The 20,394-nt window shown below is 41.2% G+C and overlaps 3 protein-coding genes across 12 annotated transcripts in view; 1 reads left to right on the top strand and 2 right to left on the bottom strand.

Moving 5' to 3' along the window:
• GPBP1L1 (GC-rich promoter binding protein 1 like 1) overlaps positions 1–2,675 on the bottom strand; it is a 47,578-nt gene extending 44,903 nt beyond the window's left edge. For 2 of the 3 annotated variants that reach the window (XM_036446594.2, XM_036446598.2), the window contains exon 1: positions 1,935–2,085. The gene's annotated coding sequence lies outside the window, so the exon portion shown is untranslated. Of the gene's footprint in view, positions 1–1,934; positions 2,086–2,476 lie in introns of those variants that run through there. The other variant, XM_036446595.2, reaches the window with a different exon arrangement.
• Positions 1,526–11,481, top strand: TMEM69 (transmembrane protein 69). Of its 4 annotated transcripts, none has more exons than XM_036446599.2 (5): positions 1,526–1,623; positions 3,709–4,166; positions 7,382–7,524; positions 9,465–10,184; positions 10,650–11,481. In XM_036446599.2, the coding sequence occupies exons 2-4, from the start codon at positions 4,028–4,030 to the stop codon at positions 10,173–10,175; spliced, it is 993 nt and encodes a 330-aa protein (XP_036302492.1). In that variant the 5' UTR covers positions 1,526–1,623; positions 3,709–4,027; the 3' UTR covers positions 10,176–10,184; positions 10,650–11,481. The 4 variants fall into 4 exon arrangements, with proteins under 4 accessions (XP_036302492.1, XP_036302493.1, XP_036302494.1 ...); XM_036446601.2 differs by lacking the exon at positions 1,526–1,623 and adding an exon at positions 6,100–6,151 and having other exon boundaries at positions 4,115–4,166; XM_036446600.2 differs by lacking the exon at positions 1,526–1,623 and having other exon boundaries at positions 3,614–4,166.
• A 6,140-nt stretch (positions 11,482–17,621) lies between these two features.
• Positions 17,622–20,394, bottom strand: part of LOC118723853 (intracisternal A particle-promoted polypeptide) — a 30,525-nt gene continuing 27,752 nt past the window's right edge. For all 5 annotated transcript variants that reach the window (XM_036446590.2, XM_036446591.2, XM_036446589.2 and 2 more), the window contains one exon: positions 17,622–18,219. In XM_036446590.2, coding sequence (XP_036302483.1) covers positions 17,995–18,219 — 225 coding nt within the window. In that variant the 3' untranslated portion in view covers positions 17,622–17,994. The remainder of the gene's footprint in view (positions 18,220–20,394) is intronic.

Below are 20,394 nucleotides of genomic sequence, written 5' to 3' on the forward strand. Positions count from 1 at the left end.
TATTAAGTGTATACACTTTAATAATAAAACAAATGCAGTCTGCTGAAGTCTGATTCAGAACTGTTTTATCTTTAGCTGAGCATTTGAAAATGAATTTGTAAGTAGCAATGTGCCCCAGACCTCTTACTATTCCAAACTTATTAAAATCGTTGAATGTGCCCCCTCCTTAGCTAAGCTTAATAACCTGAAAAAATTACAATAAGGTGGCATTTAAGTTTATGGGTCAGTAAGCAACAATGACAAAAAAAAAAAAAAAAAAAATCCAAACAGACTTGTAATTTCTACAAAGCACTTTAAATGTTTTTCTTTTTTTTTGTAAAAACACCAAAATAAGAACAAAATATCCTAAAACGTAAGCTGACAAAAATGTTTGTGTTGAAAGAATGTAGGAAGATAAATTGACATTGACTCTCTTGGGGAAAATGACAGTTTAACTATTAATTCCAAAGTTCTCATTCACATGAGCATTTTATTATAGTTTACAGATTACAATTTGAAACTCAAGCACCTTCCCAAACACTTAAGTTAACTGTGTCTGGTATACATTCTCTGCCTTTTTGTTTTCAGTTATATTTCTGAATCTTATAGTTAAAAAAAAAAAAAAGCTAACAAAAAGACAGGCTTTTTTTAAAAAGGACACAACAATCAGACGCTCAAGTGTGTTTTCACTTGTCTTACACTAATGAACGACCCAAACTTAACAGCACTCAGATTCCCTTTCAAATATTACACATAAAAGACCTGAGAAAAAGCCATCAGTCCACCAAATTACAAACCTAAGTGTTTTGAAGAATGCCTGTCACTTTACTTCTGTAAGGGATTTACACAGGAAAGTGACTTGTTACTAAACTAAAACGTGAACCACCCAATGAACTCCGTTTTTCCCCGGAGCAATAAATATCAGAGAGCAAGTTATTTAAACAAATATGACAAACCGAGCTCAGTGCACCAAGTTGGATAAAATTAACACCACAGAATAATTTCAAAACTATAAGCAATTACAACAAACCGACCCCGCACCCACTCTTACGTAAACTTTCGAAGTAAGTAAACTTCTTTGGCCTCACCTTTGTTTTCACCAACCAAGGCCTTTTCAAGATAAGACACCAATGACAAGAAAAGCAAAAGATCAAAAGATTAAGTTGTCCCCGGAGGAGGAACAATTAAAAATTTAAGACGACTTAACGTATTTTAAGTTACCGAAGCTCAAGGCACTTCCCCAAGCTACAGCCATTTTAGATTCACAGTTTCTTTTGAATTTCACCGGGGGTGTGTGTGTGTATGAGCGTTAGAGGTAGATTTAAATTAAAACAGAAACAAAACAAACATCTTCATCGTACTTCAAGATCTACCAGGTTTTTTCCGAGGGTCGTGTTGGTAGGTGCTAAACCAACGAAAACACCTCGCTACCAAAGGAGAACCAGAACGGTGGGGGTTAAAGGTTTGTCCCCCCTCAGACACACCACATTTGACTAACACGATTATTTCCTCATTATTTTCCTTCGTTGGGGTGGGGGTGGGGGTGAAGCCCTTTGGCTCTAATCTAGGCAGAAAAAGAAACCCGTAAACCAAGTCACTCAACCGCCAGGCGGAAACGCCTGGAGAGGAGCCAGAGAGCCGCAGGTGAGCGTTCCGACCCGCAGACCAAAGTTGAAGCGGGCGCCCCTCCGGCAGCGCCGCCGCGACGCTCGCGTCCGAAGCCCGCGCGCGGGAGGGAGAGGTGTCTGGTGAGGACCACACGACCCGCGGGGCTCCGCTCCGCTCCCCTTCCCCGGGCCCACCTACGCCCACCCAACCACCTGTGTGAGAGTCTCCTCCAACTTGTTTCCACAGACGGCCGGCCAGGCACCGGGTGGAGTCCCGCGCCGGGGAAAACCTAGACACCCCCTCCCCCCCATCCCCTCACGGCCCCGCAGTCGGGGACTCTTACTCACCGGGCAGCGGCCGGGCTGCAGCTTGGCACCAGACGCGGTGTCTGAGGACGCGTCCTCGGCTTCCTGATCCCGCAGAGCTGGAGGAGCCCACAACCATAACAAAGCTCTTCCCAAAATGGCTGCCCGGCCCACACTGCCGAGGAGGGGCACGGCGGGTGGAGGGGGAGGAGCGATGAGCAGCCCAGCCCGCCCCCATTCAACACCGCCTCTCACACCCGCCCACTCCCAACGCCCACTGGGACGCGCGCGCACGACGCGCAGCACGCGCACGCGCCCTGTTCCGGTGACCCTGCCGCCCGCCGCAAACGTTCGGGGCACGTGAGCGGCGGTTATTTCCCTGCCCCACCCCCAGCTCCCTCCGCCTCCATGAGAGGCGGGGCCGGCAAACTTCGGTGCTCCCTTCACCCTTCCGGCCCAACCCTGGGGGTCTGGACGCGTGTCAATGAGTGTGGGGGCGAGGGGGAGGGTGGGGTGTGTATATGTGTACCCACTTTTTCCTGCTCCTTCGTTCCTTACCCTCCCACACCCCGTCCCCAAATTACCTCTACGAGAACTGGCAAACCGGTTTCGTAGGAGCATGCGTTTGCCGACCCTTCCCCACCTTCCGCTCCTTCACGAGCGCGGGTCGTTAAGACTCCAGCCCCCAGCGGGCCACGCGACCGACCGCGCTCCGGGGTCAGCGCTCGGACGCGCGACGCGCTACCAGTCGGGAGCGGTAGTTCCGCCTGACGCTGGCGTCACGCCCCTAACGAGCACCGTGCGGATCTCTGGCCTCTGACCCGCGGAGAAGCCGCACTCTAAAGTCTCCTGGGTATTGCACGACGGGAAGGGGCGGCGCTGCTTAGACACACAAAGGAGGAAATAAAAGCGAAAGCCTCTCGCGACTAGAAGCGCTTACAATTTCGAAGAATTTGCTGTGAGCCCATCCAACCCTGGAAGCTAAACCACATGATTTAGCTGGGCTATCCAGAACCCAGAGGGATGGAGAAGATGGCCAGCGTGGGCCTCTTGAGCTGTCCTCTTACTTGTCGTAAGAAGACCACTCAAATTGCTTGGTGCTGTTCCTTTTTTTTAATTTTTATTATTATTATTTTTTATCAGATTGTAAAATGGAGGCCCAGAGAAGGAAACGAACTCGTCCAAGGTCGCATAACCGACAAAAATGAAAGCCAAGGGTGACAGGATGAATGATCTTTTTGAATCACCCCCAAAGCTCTTAGCACACCTTTCATGAGCATGAAAATCCTTCCCCTTGTGCTCTTAAAAAATATTATTTGAGAGTATCACAGATGTCCATTTCCCCTTTCTGTCCCCTACATCTAGTCCCAGCCCCACCTGGGCCTTCCTCAAACTGTATGTCCATGGGTTATGCATATATGTTCTTTGGTTAATCTTTTCCCCTCCCCTCACAGGTCCTCCCCTTCTTTCCTTTCTTTAAAAAATATTTTTATTGACTTGAGAGAGAGAGAGGCATCCATGAGAGAGAAAAATGTATCAGTTGCCACCTGCACGCCCCACCACGGGATTGAACCCACAGCAGTGACCTGATTTATGGTCCCACGCTCTACCTTTGAGCCACACCAGTCGGACTCCCCTTACTTTTTAATGAAGTTTCCAGGCCCTAGCAAAGAGAAAGGAGTAAAAAGGTTTTTTTCTTCTTCACACATTGGTGTCCCATACAAAACTGGAATTCTGTTAATATGGAAGACAGAGAACCGGATATTGGATAGGCAACGAACGAACACTATGTACCATGTTTACTTTTGCTCATTAGGATCCTAAATCGCAGTGAGATATGCCCCGTAAATCTGAGAAACCCTGTTGTTACGCACGCTAAAAGATGAGCAATTTGGCCAACTCACACTTAGTCTAGACTCCAAATCTCTCCTACTTTCTTCCACCATCACTCTAAGATTGTTTCAGTTGTTGCAAGACTGAAGACTCTACCTTCCGAACTGCCTATGAAACCTGGAATAGAGGGGCAAGGATCCTTCAGGTACCCTACAGACGTCAAAAAGCTGAATTTCACTAAATTAAGACAATGACCCAAGAAGGAAAGGAAAACCGAAAGTAGGAACCACTTAGCGCTGCTCATGATCCCACCCGGACTCATTTTTTTCCAGTTGACAGGAAGTGGAGGACTATCTAACCCCACTTACCGGAAGTACCTTTTCAGGAGCACTTTGCTGTTCTTGAAGCTCAGCTTTCCATCTCTCCGCGCGACACTGGCAAGTGAGTAGTAGGGCTGCTGCCAGAAATGCAGGTTGGAAATGCAGGTTGGGGACAATAGATGTTAGCAGTAAACCAGAGCTACGGACATTGTCGGGGCAAGTTTACCGAGGATCCGAGAGTTCAGACTCCATCCCCTTTTCTCAGACGTAGGCTCTGAGGCTTGCAGTTTACAACTGTTTCTTTTGGGGCAGTGGAGATACTGAGAGTTTTGCTTGAATTGAAGCGGATTAACCCTTGGGTTTGTTCTTCGTTTCCTAACCGATTGGCCGTCTTCGGGTTTTAGGCTATCATTTATTCGCTTTAATTCGCGAGTTGGAAAGCACATATATCACAGTGCATAGAGATCTCGTTCCAATGGTGAAGAGAGCGCTGAGATTTTAAGTGGGGTGGTCCAGAAGGCCCTTAAGCAGGTGATTTTGCATAAAAGTGATTGTGTGGGCCGAAACCAGTTTGGCTCAGTGGATGGAGCGTCAGCCTGTGGACTGAAAGGTCCCGGGTTCGGTTCTGGTCAAGGGCATGTACCTTGGTTGTGGGCGCATCCCCAGTGGGGGCTGTGCAAGAGGCAGCTGATCGATGTTTCTCTCTCATCGATGTTTCTAACTTTCTATTCCTCTCTCTCCCTCTCTGTAAAAAATCAATTTTATATATATATATATATATTTATTTATTTTTTTTTTTAAGTGATTGTGTGGGTCCTGCAAATAAATGTGTCTGGGAGTTACGAGGTGTATGTGGTGGGTGTCATTATAAGATATACTCAGAGGCTCAGGATAACTTAACTCACTATTTTCTTCCTATTCTATAGGATGACATTGACCAGAATACAGGAATTTTCAGATTTGTGATCAAGAAATTAGTTCATTGCCTTGGTTAGAGCGTCTTTCCCATAGCCAAGGTTGCGGGTTCCATCCCAAGTCAGGGCACATAGAAGAATAAACCAAGAATGAATAAGTGGAACAACAAATCAATGTCTCTCTCCCTTCCTCTCTCTCTAAAAATCAATAACTAAAAACCCCCACACAAAGTAAGTAAATAAGTAGTTCATTAAACTTCTTAATGGAGAGGCAACTGTGGGTTTGGGAATTTTTTTTTTTTTTGGGGGGGGGGGTTAAACTCCTCATTCTCCTGGTAAGAGTGGGACTCACACACACACAAGAAAATAAACAAAACAAAAAAAACAACAGGGGAAAAAGAACTAAGAATGGGACTCACAAAAGGCATATGGATTCATATTCTCAGTCACTTTACTGGCTACTTATGTAGATAATAATAAATCAGTAATAAAAGCAATAAAAATAATGAGGAAATAAGAATTAAAAATGTTAATATATATATATATATATATATATATATTTTAATGTATTTTTATTGATTTTAGAGAGGAGAGGAGAGGTAGAGATAGAAACATCAATGATGAGAGAGAATCATTGATTTGCTGCCTCCTGCATGCCCCCTACTGGAAATTGAGCCCGAAACCCAACCACGTACCCTTGATGGGAATGGAACTTGAGACCATTCATTCAGTTCAAAGGCTGATGCTCTAGCCACTGAACCAAACCAACTAGGGCAAAAAAAAATTTTTTGTTAATCCTCGCAATAGATATTTTTCCATTGATTTTTAGAGAGAGTAGAAGGGAGGGGGAGAGAAAGAGGGAAACATCAGTGTGAAAGAGACACATCAGCTGGTTGCCTCCAGCACTCACCTGGACCAGACCAAGCCTGCAACCCAGGTATGTGCCCTTGACCAGAATTGAACCCGGGACCCTTCAGTCTGCAGGCTGATGCTCTATCCACTGAGCCAAACCAGCTAAGGCAGCAGATATTTTTTGAGTGCTTTCTTTGTGTTGGGGACAGTTCTTAGTTCTTTACATGTATTAAATGATTAAAATTTTACAGCGATTCTGTTTAGTTATTATAATCCTTATCTTCATAGGTGAATGAATTGCATCTTAGCAAGATTAAATGCTTGCCTGAAGTCTCAGCTAGTAAGTGGTGGAGCAAGGATTCTAACATAGATTGTTTGACTCCAAAGTTTGTGCCCTAGCCTACCAAGTTATACAGTCTCTCAGCACCAAGTTGATGAGGTTTTTTGTAATTAGTTTTTGTATATCAAACACATTGTCTGGTTCACAGCTGAATTGTATTATCATTATTATTTTGAGCTATAAACTACTAAGTCCCAAAATAAATAAGGGGGGGGTGGAAAGAATAGGGATGCTATGACCTTCAGTTTTAAAAATAAGAAATTGCCACTTCAAGGAAGCAGTTTATCTAAGGACACACAGCTAGGAAATGGTTATCTGTAAAATCCAGATCTCTGTGCATTAATATTTTCAGAGAAGGAAAGGATCTATTAACATGTTACTGATTTTTAGAAAATGTTAATGTTTTCAAAGGAAACTGTTATATATAAGAAATTTTCAAGTTACTTTAAAATATATATATTTTATTGAGTTTTTACAGAGAGGAAGAGAGAGAGGGATAGAAAGCTAGAAACATTGATGAGAGAGAAATATCGATCAGCTGCCTTTTGCACACCCCCTACTGGGGATGTGCCCGCAACTAAGGTACATGCCCTTGACCGGAATTGAACCTGGGACTTTTCAGTCCACAGGCTGATGCTCTATCTAATGAGCCAAACTGGTTTCGGCTCAAGTTACTTTATTATTTTAAAAAATATATTTTTATTGATTCAGAGATGAAGAGAGAGAAACATCAATGATGAGACTCATCAATTGGCTTCCTCCTGCATGCCCCCCACTGGGAATTGAGCCTGTAACCAGGGCATGTACCCTGATTAAGAATGAAACTGTGACCTCCTGATTCATAGGTCAAAATTTAATCACTGAGCCATGCTAGCCAGGCAATTCTCAAGTTAGATTAAGAAAATTATGTATAGCCGAAACCGGTTTGGCTCAGTGGTAGAGCGTCGGTCTGTGGACTGAAAGGTCCCAGGTTCGATTCCGGTCAAGGGCATGTACATTGGTTGCGGGCACATCCCCAGTAGGGGGTGTGCAGTAGGCAGCTGGTTGATGATTCTCTCTCATCGATGTGTCTAGCTCTCTATCCCTCTCCCTTCCTCTCTGTAAAAAATCAATAAAATATATTTAAAAAAAAAAAAAGAAAAAAGAAAAAAAGAAAATTATGTATAAAATGAATAAAATTAAGTGACAGCTATTTGTGTTTTTTTTTTTGACATCTTATTTTGCACACAGCAACATGCTCTGATTCAGCGTGTCCACTTATGATAGCTATAAAAATACATTCATCAGAACTGCCTGGCATCTTCCTGAGCAAGATTTCATTAGGTTTCAGTATGCTTCACTTCATCCAGAAGTTTTCTCAAGCATCTTCAAAGGTTGGTTTATTTAGCAAATATTTGAGCACTACTTGCCAGGCATGGTTTGGCTGGGCAATAGCAGTGAAAAGGAAGACAAAAAGATCCTTTCCTGATATTTGGGTATGTGTATGTGAAGGGAATGCGGATTGTCAAAAATAGACTTATGCAGGGGAGGGTGTGGGAGACGGGGAAGATCAACCAAAGGACTTGTATGCATGCATATAAGCATAGCCAATAGACACAGACACTAGGGGGGGTGAGGTATGAACTGGGAGGTGGAAGGGGCAATGAGGGGATAAGGACCCATATGTAATACCTTAATAATTACTAAAAAACAAATAAAAAATAGACTTACAATTGCACTTTATATAAATGGGGTGGTCAGAAATTAGGGAATGGGCCATGCAGGTAGCTCAGAGAAGAACATTCTAGACTAAAGAAAAAAAGAGGTCCCAAGATGGAATCATTTCTAGCATTTTGAGGAATCACCAAGATTCTTTTTTTTTTTTTTAAATATATTTTATTGATTTTTCACAGAGAGGAAGGAAGAGGGATAGAGAGCTAGACACATCGATGAGAGAGAATCATCGACCAGCTGCCTACTGCACACCCCCTACTGGGGATGTGCCTGCAACCAATGTACATGCCCTTGACCGGAATCGAACCTGGGACCTTTCAGTCCGCAGATCAATGCTCTATCCACTGAGCTAAACCGGTTTCGGCAGGAATCACCAAGATTCTTAAATAACTTTCATTTTTGCTTTCATCTAACTCTTCTCGAGTTAGTTGTAATCTATTTACTAGTTGAAGTCTGGAATCTGCTTACTAAAGCATAGAATCAGCAGAGAAGTTTATTTGGTCACATAACATGAAAGACACAGATTTTTTTTAAGGCAAAGAAAAAAATATGCTCCTGGTTCTCAAGTCTACTCCCAATTTTAATTCACTGCATTATTATACATGGTAGTACACATAGGGTACTTACTTATAGGATTGGAGGAAGTTTTTTTTTTTTGTTTTGTTTTTAATATATTGCCGAAACCGGTTTGACTCAGTGAATAGAGTATCGGCCTGTGGACTGAAAGGTCTGGGTTTGATTCAGGTCAAGGGCATGTACCTTGGTTGAGGGCACATTCCCAGTAGTGGGTGTGCAACAGGCAGTTGATCAATGATTCTCTCTCATCAATGTTTCTTACTCTGTCCCTCTCTCTTCCTCTCTGTAAAAAATCAATAAAATATATATATATATGAACAAAAGTAACACTACTTTTAAAAAATAAAATAAAAAATATATTATTGATTTCAGAGAGGAAGGGAGTGGAAGAAAGAAACAGAAACATCAATGATGAGAGAGAATCATTGATTGGCTGCCTCTTGAAGCCCCACACTGGGGACTGAGCCCACAACCCAGGCTTTGTGCCCTTGGCCAGAATCAAACCTGGGACCCTTCAGTCAGCAGGCCGAGGCTTTGTCCACTAAGCCAAACCAGCCAGGGCAGATTAGAGAAAGTTTTAAGCTGAATTTGTAAAAACAGTTCCCAAATAGAAAAGTAGTAAGCCAGAATGTTAGGCAGAGACGTGTAGAAAGGCATGGATCTATGAAAAGTATGCAGTGTCCATAAAGCTATGTTGGAAGGTACACTGCTTTCTTGTAAGTACAAGAGGCAGTTTAGAATGCCATGTACTAAATATCCAGTCTTTACCTGTTCTTCCTTGAGATATTTCCTCAGGGGATAAGATTAGGGGTAAGCCAAGACATAACGGGCTTCTATTCAGTAGTTTCTTTTGTATTGGTATAGCTGTTAATAGCCTTAGCCAGCAATAACATCACTCTATAGTCCAACCTTTCTGTAAAGCGGTTAGTTTGTTTTTATATTGTTGTGGTTTGGAATTAAGACATTTGGTGATACACGTTTTTAAAAATCTGCTTTTGTCTTCTGGTTTATTTTCTCCATGTAGATGCTGAAGCACTCTTTCACAGTTGGACTAGGAGCCAACAGAATAGAAACACTTTCTCTCAAGGCATGTCTCCAAGAGAACTTTTCACCTTTGTTTTTAAGGCCTAGGCCTTTCTCATCATTTCCAGTGTGTATGAGCAAGACACAATACTACCATACTTCCCCAAGCAGCTTTAAGAAGAAGCAGAAGGAAGAAGTGCTTCCAGCCAGGCCACCGAAAACTATCACATTCCTGCCTGACAGCCCAAAGCCAGCATTATACATCTCTCTGGCCGGACTAATCCCCTTCCTTGCTCCACCATTGATCATGGTGATGACAAAGACTTACATCCCCGCATTAGCTTTTACTCAGATGGCTTATGGAGCCAGTTACCTATCGTTCTTGGGAGGAATCAGATGGGGTTTTGTTCTGCCAGAAGGTAGTCCAGCCAAACCAGATTACCTCAATTTAGCTAGTAGTACAGCTCCTGTCCTGTTTTCATGGTTTGCCTTCCTTTCTTCTGAAAGGCTCAGTGAAGCTATAGTCACAGTAATAATAGGTTTGGGGATAGCATTACATAATGAATTTTTCCTTTTGCCAGATTATCCCAAATGGTTCAAAGCCCTGAGGATAGTAGTCACTTTGGTGGCCTTTTTATCATTTGTAATCACTTTATTACTTAAAAATATTTATCCAGAGAAAGGACCACAGAGACCTGGTCAAGTAGAATAAATATAAAACTCGGGCCGAAACTGATTTGGCTCAGAGGATAGAGCATCGGCCTGCAGACTGAAAGGTCCTGGGTTCGATTCCAGTCAAGGGCATATGCATTGGTTGCAGGCACATCCCCAGGGTGTGCAGGAGGCAGTTGGTCAATGTTTCTCTCTCATCAATGTTTCTAGCTCTCGATCTCTCTCAATTCCTCTCTGTAAAAAAATCAATAAAATATATTTTTTAAAAACCCACAAAAGCCGAGACTGGTTTGGCTCAGTGGATAGAGTGTCGGCTTGGGGACTGAAGGGTCCCGGGTTCGGTTCCGGTCAAGGGCATGTACCTTGGTTGCGGGCATGTCCCCGGTGGGGGGTGTGCAGGAGGCAGCTGATCGATGACTCTCTCTTGTCGATGTTTCTAACTCTCTATCTCTCTCCCTTCTCTCTGTACAAAATCAATAAAAATATATATTAAAAAAAAAAAAAAACACAAAAATACTCGGTAGATGTTAGCACGATGGCTACAGCCTTGTAAGGTTGTTTTATATATCCTTTTTCTTCTACTACCGTTTAGCTCTTTGTTTCCCACTAATGGTAATTTAGTCATATTTTTTCACTTCTAAAAAAATCTATTTCATAGGAATTATATGATCAACAGCTTGAAAATCCCTAACAAATCGTTTTTCTGTTATATTAGGTTAAAGTTCTCATTTAGTCAGGAATTATTGGGGGGGGGGGAGTAAAATTAAAAGCAAAAATGAAAAAAATCCCTTTTGCTAGAGCCTAAGATCATTGAAAAACACACATACTCTCCCATTTCAAGAGGAAAACTTCAGCCCATGAATGTCTGAAAATAAGTGTTCCAGGGTAGAGTTTTCATTGCAGCTGCCCTGGGGATTGCATTCCCAAGCTCATTTTACCTGGTATAACCTAGTTATATGAGCTGAGAGGATCTGTGGCTCTAAAGTCATTTGGGAGTAGTGTCACAAGGGGAAGTCATGTTTAAAGAGAATCTGGACACTTTCCTAGTTTTTATCAGAATATTTGGCAGAGTATAGCCGTAACTTACTATCAAGTAGAACACCAGCAGATCAAAATTATTTAAATGATAAAGCTGTTAGTACATAAAATTAGGAAAAAGCAAGCTGGAGCCATCTTGATATTCTAATGAATAGGGCTATCTAATGTTACATGTTAACTCCCAGAAAGCTTTTTTAAAATAGCAAAAACATCACCTTCAGATTCTAATTTGAAAACCTTGTCTTTTGGGTTTTTTAGTCTCACAAAAAAGGAATTTATGTAAGAATATAAATAAGGAAATGATTTCACCTGGTATGTTATCTTTGTATAAGTATTCAAATATCAAATTTCATAATGTAAATTATATACATATGATTTCCGTGCTAGTGATTCTTACAGTGAAGAGATAAGAATCTAGATTGGTAGCCTGTTTATTTTCTTACATACCTGTTATGTATTGAATTGTGTGTTTAAGTCTTAATCCCCAATATTTAAGAATGTGACCATATTTGGAGGTCAGGTCTTTACAGAGGTAATAACAATTAAAATGAGGTCATAAGAGTAGGCTATAATGTAATATTACTGGAATTCTTATAATGGGAAAATTTAGAGACAACATGTATTCAGGAAGAATGTCATGTGAATGTGAAGATGGCTATCTGTATGTCCAGGAGTGAAGCCTGAAGCAGATCCCTCCCTCTAAGCCTTCAGAAAGAACTACCGTGTTTCCCTGAAAATAAGACATCCTCCGAAAATAAGACCTACTTATAGGTTTCTTTCCGGCATATAAGACGACCCCCTAATTTTACAGTTAAAACATAGGTTTAGGCCTATATTCGCTGTATAAGATTACCCCCCACTTCCGAGACAACACCAGTTCTTTTTTAAATAGACTGCCTCTCTGACTGGCCAATCCAAGCAGGCTTTTTATGCATGCAAATTATACATGTTCTGTACCCAAAGCTACACTGTGTTCTAGTAAAAAGCCTGCTCAGATTGGCCAGAGTCAGAGAAACAATCTATTAAAATCTGTATAAGACTACCCCCCACTTGCCTCGGAAGTGGGGGGTAGTCTTATACAGCAAATATAGGCCTAAACCTATGTTTTAACTGTAAAATTAGGGGGTCGTCTTATACGCCGGAAAATACGGTATAAGGTCCGAAAATAAGGTCCCCCTAGGCTAAACATGAGAGATTTGGTCCACTGATTCTGAAAGAAATGGAGTCACAAGAAATTCATCAGGAAATTCAGGAATTGGATTGTTATGATGATGTTCCAGAAGATGACGACATGATTGTCATTGAATAAATAAGTAAATTCTTGATACTGTAGGATTCAGTTTGTCTGGTTTGTGTTGACAACTACCGTACTACCGTACCGTATACAGGTAATAAATTTCCTTTATTTTCATTTAACAATAAATGTGTACCGCATTCTTCTTCATGGAAAAATAAGACATCCCCTGAAAATAAGACCTAGCGTATCTTTGGGAGCAAAAATTAATATAAGACACTGTCTTATTTTCGGGGAAACAGGGTAACTCTACCAACACCTTGAGTCCAGACTTCCGGTCTCTGAAACTATGAGACAATAAATTCTGTTGTTTAAATTTCTTTAAAAAAAAATATTTTATTGATTTTTCACAGAGAGGAAGGGAGAGGGATAAAGAGTTATAAACATCAATGAGAGAAACATTGATCAGCTGCCTCTTGTACACCCCCCACTGGGACGTGCCTGCAACCAAGGTACATGCCCTTGACCGGAATCGAACCTGGGACCCTTCAGTCCATAGGCCAACACTCTATCCACCAAGCCAAACCGGTTTTGGCTGTTGTTTAAATTTCTGTGCCCTGCTGGTGTGGCTCAATGGTTGAGCATCAACCCATGCACCAAGAGGTCACCAGGTCAATTTCTGATCAGGGCATATGATCAAGATGCGGGTTTGATCCCTAGTAGGGGACATGCAGAAGGCAACTTATCAATGTTTCTCATTCATGTTTCTATCTATCACTTTCTCTAAAATCAATAAAAACATATTTTAAAAAATTTCCTTGATACTTTGTTACAGCAGCCATAAGCAAACAAATATATTATCACAGCTAGAACTTGTTTGGATCATTGTGAAGTATACCAATTAAAGCCCTTTTCTTGATTAAGGTAGAGAACAGTTTACTTTAGCCTGATGATAAGGGAAAGAAAACTCATACTCTTGCTCTATCCGGTTTGGCTCAGTAGATAGAACATTGGCCTGCGGACTGAAGGGTCTGGGTTCGATTCTGGCTAAGGGCACGTGCCCAGGTTGCAGGCTCCATTCTCAGTAGGGGGTGTGCAGAAGGCAGTGGATCAATGAATGATTCTCTGATGTTTCTATCTCCCTTTCCCTTCCTCTCTGAAGTTAATAAAAAAATATATATACACACACACACACACATATATACATACATATATATACATATACACACACACACACACACACACACACACATATATATATATATATATATATATATATATATATATATATAAAGAGAAAACTCATACTCTTCACAAGATCATTCTCAGAAGGAAAAGCAAAACGTTGGAAGAGGAAAAATCAAAATGCTTTATTAGTGTGTGTGTGTATATATATATATATAAATATATATATATATATATATATATATATATATATATATATTAAACAATCTGTCATTACCTAGGAAACAATAAGCATATTTACAATTATCTATTTTTCAGGGATCACCTGGACCTATTAAGGCCAAACATTGTCTTGACATTACATTTCTGCCACATTAGTACATAATTACCCCCTTTCACAGTGCCATTTTAGGTTGCTAGTCAATAACGAAAATAAATTTGGGAGCATTTATAAATCTCCCTTGAAAGCAGATTCTCTTTAACTAGAAATATTAAAGGCACATGAGCTTAAATAACCTACAAATTAACTTGACATTTCATTCCTTTACATTTTACAGATCCCAATTAGGTATTTGTGACCTTTCAGACTTTCAGAGCTTTCTGTCTGCACTATATGAGCTTTTCTTTCTTTCTTTGGGAAGATTTTTAAATTGACTTTTAAAGAGAGAAAGAAACGTCAATGTGAGAGCGAAACATTGATTAATTGCCTCCTACACAACCCTACTGGGGATTGAGCCAAATCCTGGGCATATGCCCTAACTGGGAATCAAACTGGCAACCTTTTAGTGCATGGGATGATGCCCACCCAAGTGAGTCATACCGGCCAGGGCCATGAGCTTTTCTTAATACAAGCACATGGTTAAGTTATGAAGATAAGTATTCTTGTAGGCCAGTCCAAATATACTGAGTGGCCAGATTATTATGATCTCTGAACGCATAATAATCTGGCCACTCAGTGTATATCCTATATAATAATAGGCTAATATGCAAATTGTCCCATCAGGAATTCGATCAGCAGGCAGGCAGCCAACTGCCCATGTACCCTTCTCTGGCCAGGCTTGCTAGACTGCACCATGCACGAATTCAGGTACCTGGTCTCATATATACTAGAGGCCCAGTGCACGAAATTCATGCACGGGTAGGGATGTCCTTCAGCCCAGCCTGCACCCTCTTCAATCTGGGAACCATCAAGGGATGTCTGGCAGTTGGACATCCCTCTCACAATCCAGGACTGCTAGCTCCCAACTGCTTGCCTGCCTGCCTTTCTGATTGCCCCTACTTCTGCCTGCCAGCCTGATCACCCCCTAAACACTCCCCTGCCAGCCTGATGGATGCCTAACTGCTCCCCTGCCAGCCTGTTTGCCCCTAACTGCCATCCCCTGTAGGCCTGGTCCCCTCCAACTGCTCTCCATGCAGGCCTGAGTCCACCCCAACTGCCCTTCCCTGCATGCCTGGTCACCCCAACTTCCCTCTTCTGCCAGCCTGGTCCCTCCCAACTGGCCTCCCCTGCTGGCCATCTTATGGTGGCCATTTTGTGTCCACATGGGGGCAGGATCTTTGACCATTTGAGGGCAGCAATCTTGTGTGTTGGAGTGATCGTCAATCTGCATATTACTATTTTATTAGATAGGATAGAGGCCTGGTGCATGGGTGGGGGCCAGCTGGTTTGCCCTGAAGGATGTCCAGGATCAGGGTGGGGGTTCCCTTGGGGCATGAGGTGGCCTGGGTAAGGGGCCTGTGGTGGTTTGTAGGCTGGCCACGCCCCCCTAGTGACCCAAGCGGAGGCCCTGGTATCTGGGGGTTATTTATCTTCTACAATTGAAACTTTGTAGCCTGGAGTGGAGCCAAGCCTCCTGCTTGCTCCATGGCAGCAGTCATTTCAGTTGTGGGTTCTGTATCTTCTATAATTGAAACTTTGCAGCCTTTAGTGGAGGCCTGGGCAGGCCAAGGTGTGTGGAAAGCTTGACTTCCTCCATTGCTTTGGGCAACCCTAGCCTTCCACTCTTTCCAGCTCCATGGCTGCCGGCATTTCTGTTTGGATTTGTTTACCTTCTATAATTGAAACTTTGTAGCATTGAATGGAGGTCTAGGCCTACAAGGGGAGGTGGAAAGCTTGGCTTCCTTCATTGCCTGGGAAATCCAAGCCTCCCTCCTGCTCTCTGTGGCTGTAGCCATCTTAGTCGGGCTTATTTGCATATTCACTCTGATTGGCTGGTGGGCGTGGCTTGTGGGTATGATGGAGTGCTGGTTAATTTGCATATTACTCTTTTATTAGGTGAGATATACACACATATATATATATATATATATGTATGTACATAAATATATATATATACACATATACACACACACATACACACACACACTCATACTGAGTTCAGAGATTATAATAATCTGGCCACTCAATGTATTTTGGATATTAATGCTACCTGAGTCTTTAATACTTACATAAAATTTTCATTCTAAATAAGCTGTTGATACTTATAACAATATACTGAAGGACTTTAGTAAAGGAGGGGGGGATATACTAATCAATCCTGGAATCAGCTAGGTAAAAACCTAATTGTATGCAAGATCTTTCATATAAATGGCTCCAACTATTTAAGTAGAAATAACAAACGTACACAAATCTTTCTCTCAGAACTGGACAGAGAACAATTCTTTAAAATGCTTCTCAGGGGAAAAATAAGTTTTGAGAAGTAGTTTCAGATCAGAAGCTTTTCATCTTATGAGTCAGTGTCTATAAGAATTTTCACAGGTATCTAAAATTCTACCTTCTCCAAGCCAGGCAGTAGCTTTGTAGTAAACTCATAATTAGGCTTGCCCAAGTACAAGTAAGTTTTACAAAGCTAGATGATCTAATAAAATTCCATTTTCCCAAAGCCAGATATTTTTGGTGCCTATTTAGAAAATAGGGGATAAATTTAGTAGGTGCATACCACCTACTGGGCTCTATCACCCATTCCATCATTCTATTGCAATAAAGAACTATCACTAAGAACCTCCTCTTAATTATTTGCATTGTCAGCACCAAGACAAAAAACGTGAGCAAAAAGCTTTTTTTTTTTTTTTTTAATGCTTTTATATCTCTATATAAGTAGCTAGATATTTCTAACAGTAGCTATGTGTGTCCCTCCCATATATCTCTGCCAAGAGAAAGTATAAGGCTAATCCTGGTATGTGTGGCTCACTGGTTGAGTGTCAACCTATGAACCAGGAAGTCACGGTTTGATTCCTGCTCAGGGCATATGCTTGGGATGCGAGCTCATCCTCAGTGTGGGGCATGCAGGAGGCAAGCAATCAATGATTCTCTCTCATTGATATTTTTAACTCTCTCTCCCTCTCCTGCCCTCTCTGAAAGCAATGCAAATATTTTTTTAAAAAAAGTTTGGGGCTAGTGAAACTCCCAGTATGAAGTAAAAGTAGGATGTTATTTCATTGGCTATTCACTGTAAATTAAACTATGGTAAAAAAAAAAAAATTGTGCTGTGGCCCCTAGACAGTTTGGCTCAGTGGATAGAGCATTGGCCTGTGGACCAAAGGGTCCCATGGTTCGATTCTGGTCAAGGGCACCTACCTTGGTTGCAAGCTCCTTCCAAGGCCCCAGTCAGGGCTCATGCAGAAGACAACTAATTGATATCTCTCACATTGATATTTCTCTCCATCTTTTTCTCTCTGATCCTAAAAATCAATGAAAAAATATCCGCAGACGAGGATTAAAAAAAAGAAAAAAGAAAAAAGAAAAATTGTGCTCTGGATTACATTATGAATTTTTGACACCTTGAAACTGTTCCACTAATAATCTTTTTAAAAAAAATATACCTTTATTGATTTCAGAGAGGAAGGGAGAGTAAGAGAGAAATAGAAACATCAATGATGAGAGAGAATCACTGATTGGCTGCCTCCTGCATGCCCCCCACTGGGGATCAAGCTTGCAACCCTGGCATGTGCCCCCAGAACAGAACCGATCCTGGACCCTTCAGTCTGCAGGCTGATGCTCTATCCACTGAGCCAAACCAGCGAGAGCTTCACTGATACTCTTATATTACTCAGGGTCATATTACAGCTTGAATTATACTGGAGAAGCTGCTAAAGGGGCTATTTGCCAATAAGTTTCTAGTAAATAATTTTTACAAATAGGACTCTTAACAGAACAATTCTTGACCATAAATAGCACTTCTATAAGTAAGCGTGGCAAATTTTTGTGAGCTCTTTATTAATTTAGGACATATTCCATACCCTTTTCACTCAAATTCTTAGAAAAATAATCTTTAGTTATTTATCTATCAAATACATGGAAAATTTAACAGAATCAAAGGGTCCTATGACCAAATACATGTGTGATTTGCAAAAAGTCAGAACCTATATTTTAAAAATGTTTCTTGTGCTGACAGTTTATAGTTCATAGCACAGCAACACCTCCTTCACAACGACTGGTGATCATATTACCGATTTCAGTCCATGTATCTGAATGAGGGTTATAAACTTCAACTGAGTCCAAGGTACCTGGTGCCAAAAAATCATGGCTGGAAGATCGACCTCCAGAAACATACAGAAGCCCATTTACTGCCACAACACACATGCCTGCTCTAGGCACTTTCATTGAGGCAACTTCAACCCACTTTTCCTGGTTAAGAGAAAAAAATAAGTTATCAGTGTCATAAAATAATAATAGAAAAAACTGCAAAGAAATCAGATACTATGATTCTTTTTATGTTTAAGTTTCAAACTTACAATCCAGTCACATCAGTATATAGAACATTTTAAAATAAACTTTCAAGTAGATGTAGACAAAGTAGTAAATTTAGATGAAAATAATTGAAAAGTCTGTGATTCATTATAAATTATTATCACAAAATAAATCCGATTCTATATAGGCAGGCATTTTTAAAAACTACTTCTATGGAATACAAGTAGGTAATGTGTGCACATGCGTGATAAATCTCCATGAAAGTGACATAGCAAAAAACACTTGCCAAATTATTTGACCATGTAATCCTTTTTGCAAGGACCATCTAGTTGAGTTAGTACTGCAGAACATACTTCAGACAAGTAGTCGCCGAAACCAGTTTGGCTCAGTGGATAGAGAGTCGACCTGTGGACTGAAAGGTCCCAGGTTCGATTTCAGTCTAGGGCATGTACCTTGGTTGAGGGCACATCCCTGGTGGGAGATTTGCAGGAGGCAGCTGATTGATGTCTCTCTCTCATCGATGTTTTTAACTCTCTATCCCTCTACCTTTCTCTGTAAAAAAATCAATAAAAATATATTAAAAAAAAAAAAAAGTAGTATAGATTGGGGTTGGAAAACTATTTGTGTAAGACTACAAACTAAAATTTTTTTCCACATTAAAAAGTTATTTAAAAACAAACAAAAATAAGCTAGGCTCATATGGTTCAGTGGATTGAGCATCATCCCATGGACCAAGAGGTCCCAGGTTTAATTTCAGGTTGTGGGCTCAATTTCCAACCGGAGGCATGCAGGAGATAGCTAATCGATGTGTCTCTCTCATCAATGTTTCTATCTCTTTCTCTTTCTTTCTTCTCTAAAAATCAATTCAAACATATAAAAAACAAACAAAAATACCCCTAGCCAGTTTGGCTCTGTGGATAGTGTCAGTCTGCGGACTAAAGGGTCCCAGGTTTGATTCTGGTCAAGGGCATATACCCCAGTTACAGATTCCTTTCTGGCCCAGTCCCTGGTCAGGGCTTGTGCAGGACACAACCAACTGATGTGTTTCTCTGACATCGATATTTCTCTCTGTCTTTCCCTCTCTTCCACTCTCTCTAAAAATCAATGGAAAAATATCCTCAGGTGAGGATTAAAAAAAATAATAATAAAATAAGTTAAGTAAATAAATAAATATAAAATTGCCAAAAGAAGATTGTGGCCTTTGAACAAAAAGTTTGCTAACGTCTGGTATATGTTATTCCCTGAAGAAATTTCAGTAAGCTGCTATAGGCAAAATGAGTTATAAATCCCTACTTCAGAGAAAATTCTATACCCAGAAAATAGAAAAGTTAATAAAGGTCCTGGGAAATAATCAAAAAAGAAATGAGCAAGTAGCCAGGTAAAAAAGGATCCTGGAAATAAAGTAAATGATGAACAAAGTTTATAAAATCATGAAAAGTGAATAATGATTATTCCTCAATGCTAGAAAGTGAAATTAAAAAAAAAAGTATTGATTGATTTGAAAGAGAGGAAGGAAGGCATAGAGGGGGTGGGGGATATCAATTTGTTATTCCACTTACTTATGCACTCATTGCTTGATTCTTTTTTTTTTTTTTAAATATATTTTATTGATTTTTTACAGAGAGGAAGGGAGAGAGATAGAGAGCTAGAAACGTCAATGAGAGAGAAACATCGACCAGCTGCCTCTTGCACACCCCCTACTGGGGATGTGCCTGCAACCAATGTACATGCCCTTGACGGGAATCGAACCTAGGACCTTTCAGTCCCCAGACCGACACTCTATCCATTGAGCCAAACCGGTTTCGGCATCATTGGTTGATTCTTGTATGTGCCCTGATAGGAGATTGATTCCTCAACCTTGGTTTATCAGTACTACATTCTTTTTTTTTCTTTTTCTTTTTAATATATTTTATTGATTTTTTACAGAGAGGAAGGGAGAGAGATAGAGAGCTAGAAACGTCAATGAGAGAGAAACATCGACCAGCTGCCTCCTGCACAGCCCCCACTGGGGATGTGCCCGCAACCAATGTACATGCTCTTGTCCGGAATCGAACCTGGGACCTTCCAGTCCGCAGGCCAATGCTCTATCCACTGAGCCAAACCGGTTCCGGC

Source organism: Pipistrellus kuhlii, unplaced genomic scaffold, assembly GCF_014108245.1.
Source record: "Pipistrellus kuhlii isolate mPipKuh1 unplaced genomic scaffold, mPipKuh1.p scaffold_m20_p_2, whole genome shotgun sequence".
Classification (NCBI taxonomy): Eukaryota; Metazoa; Chordata; class Mammalia; order Chiroptera; family Vespertilionidae; genus Pipistrellus; species Pipistrellus kuhlii.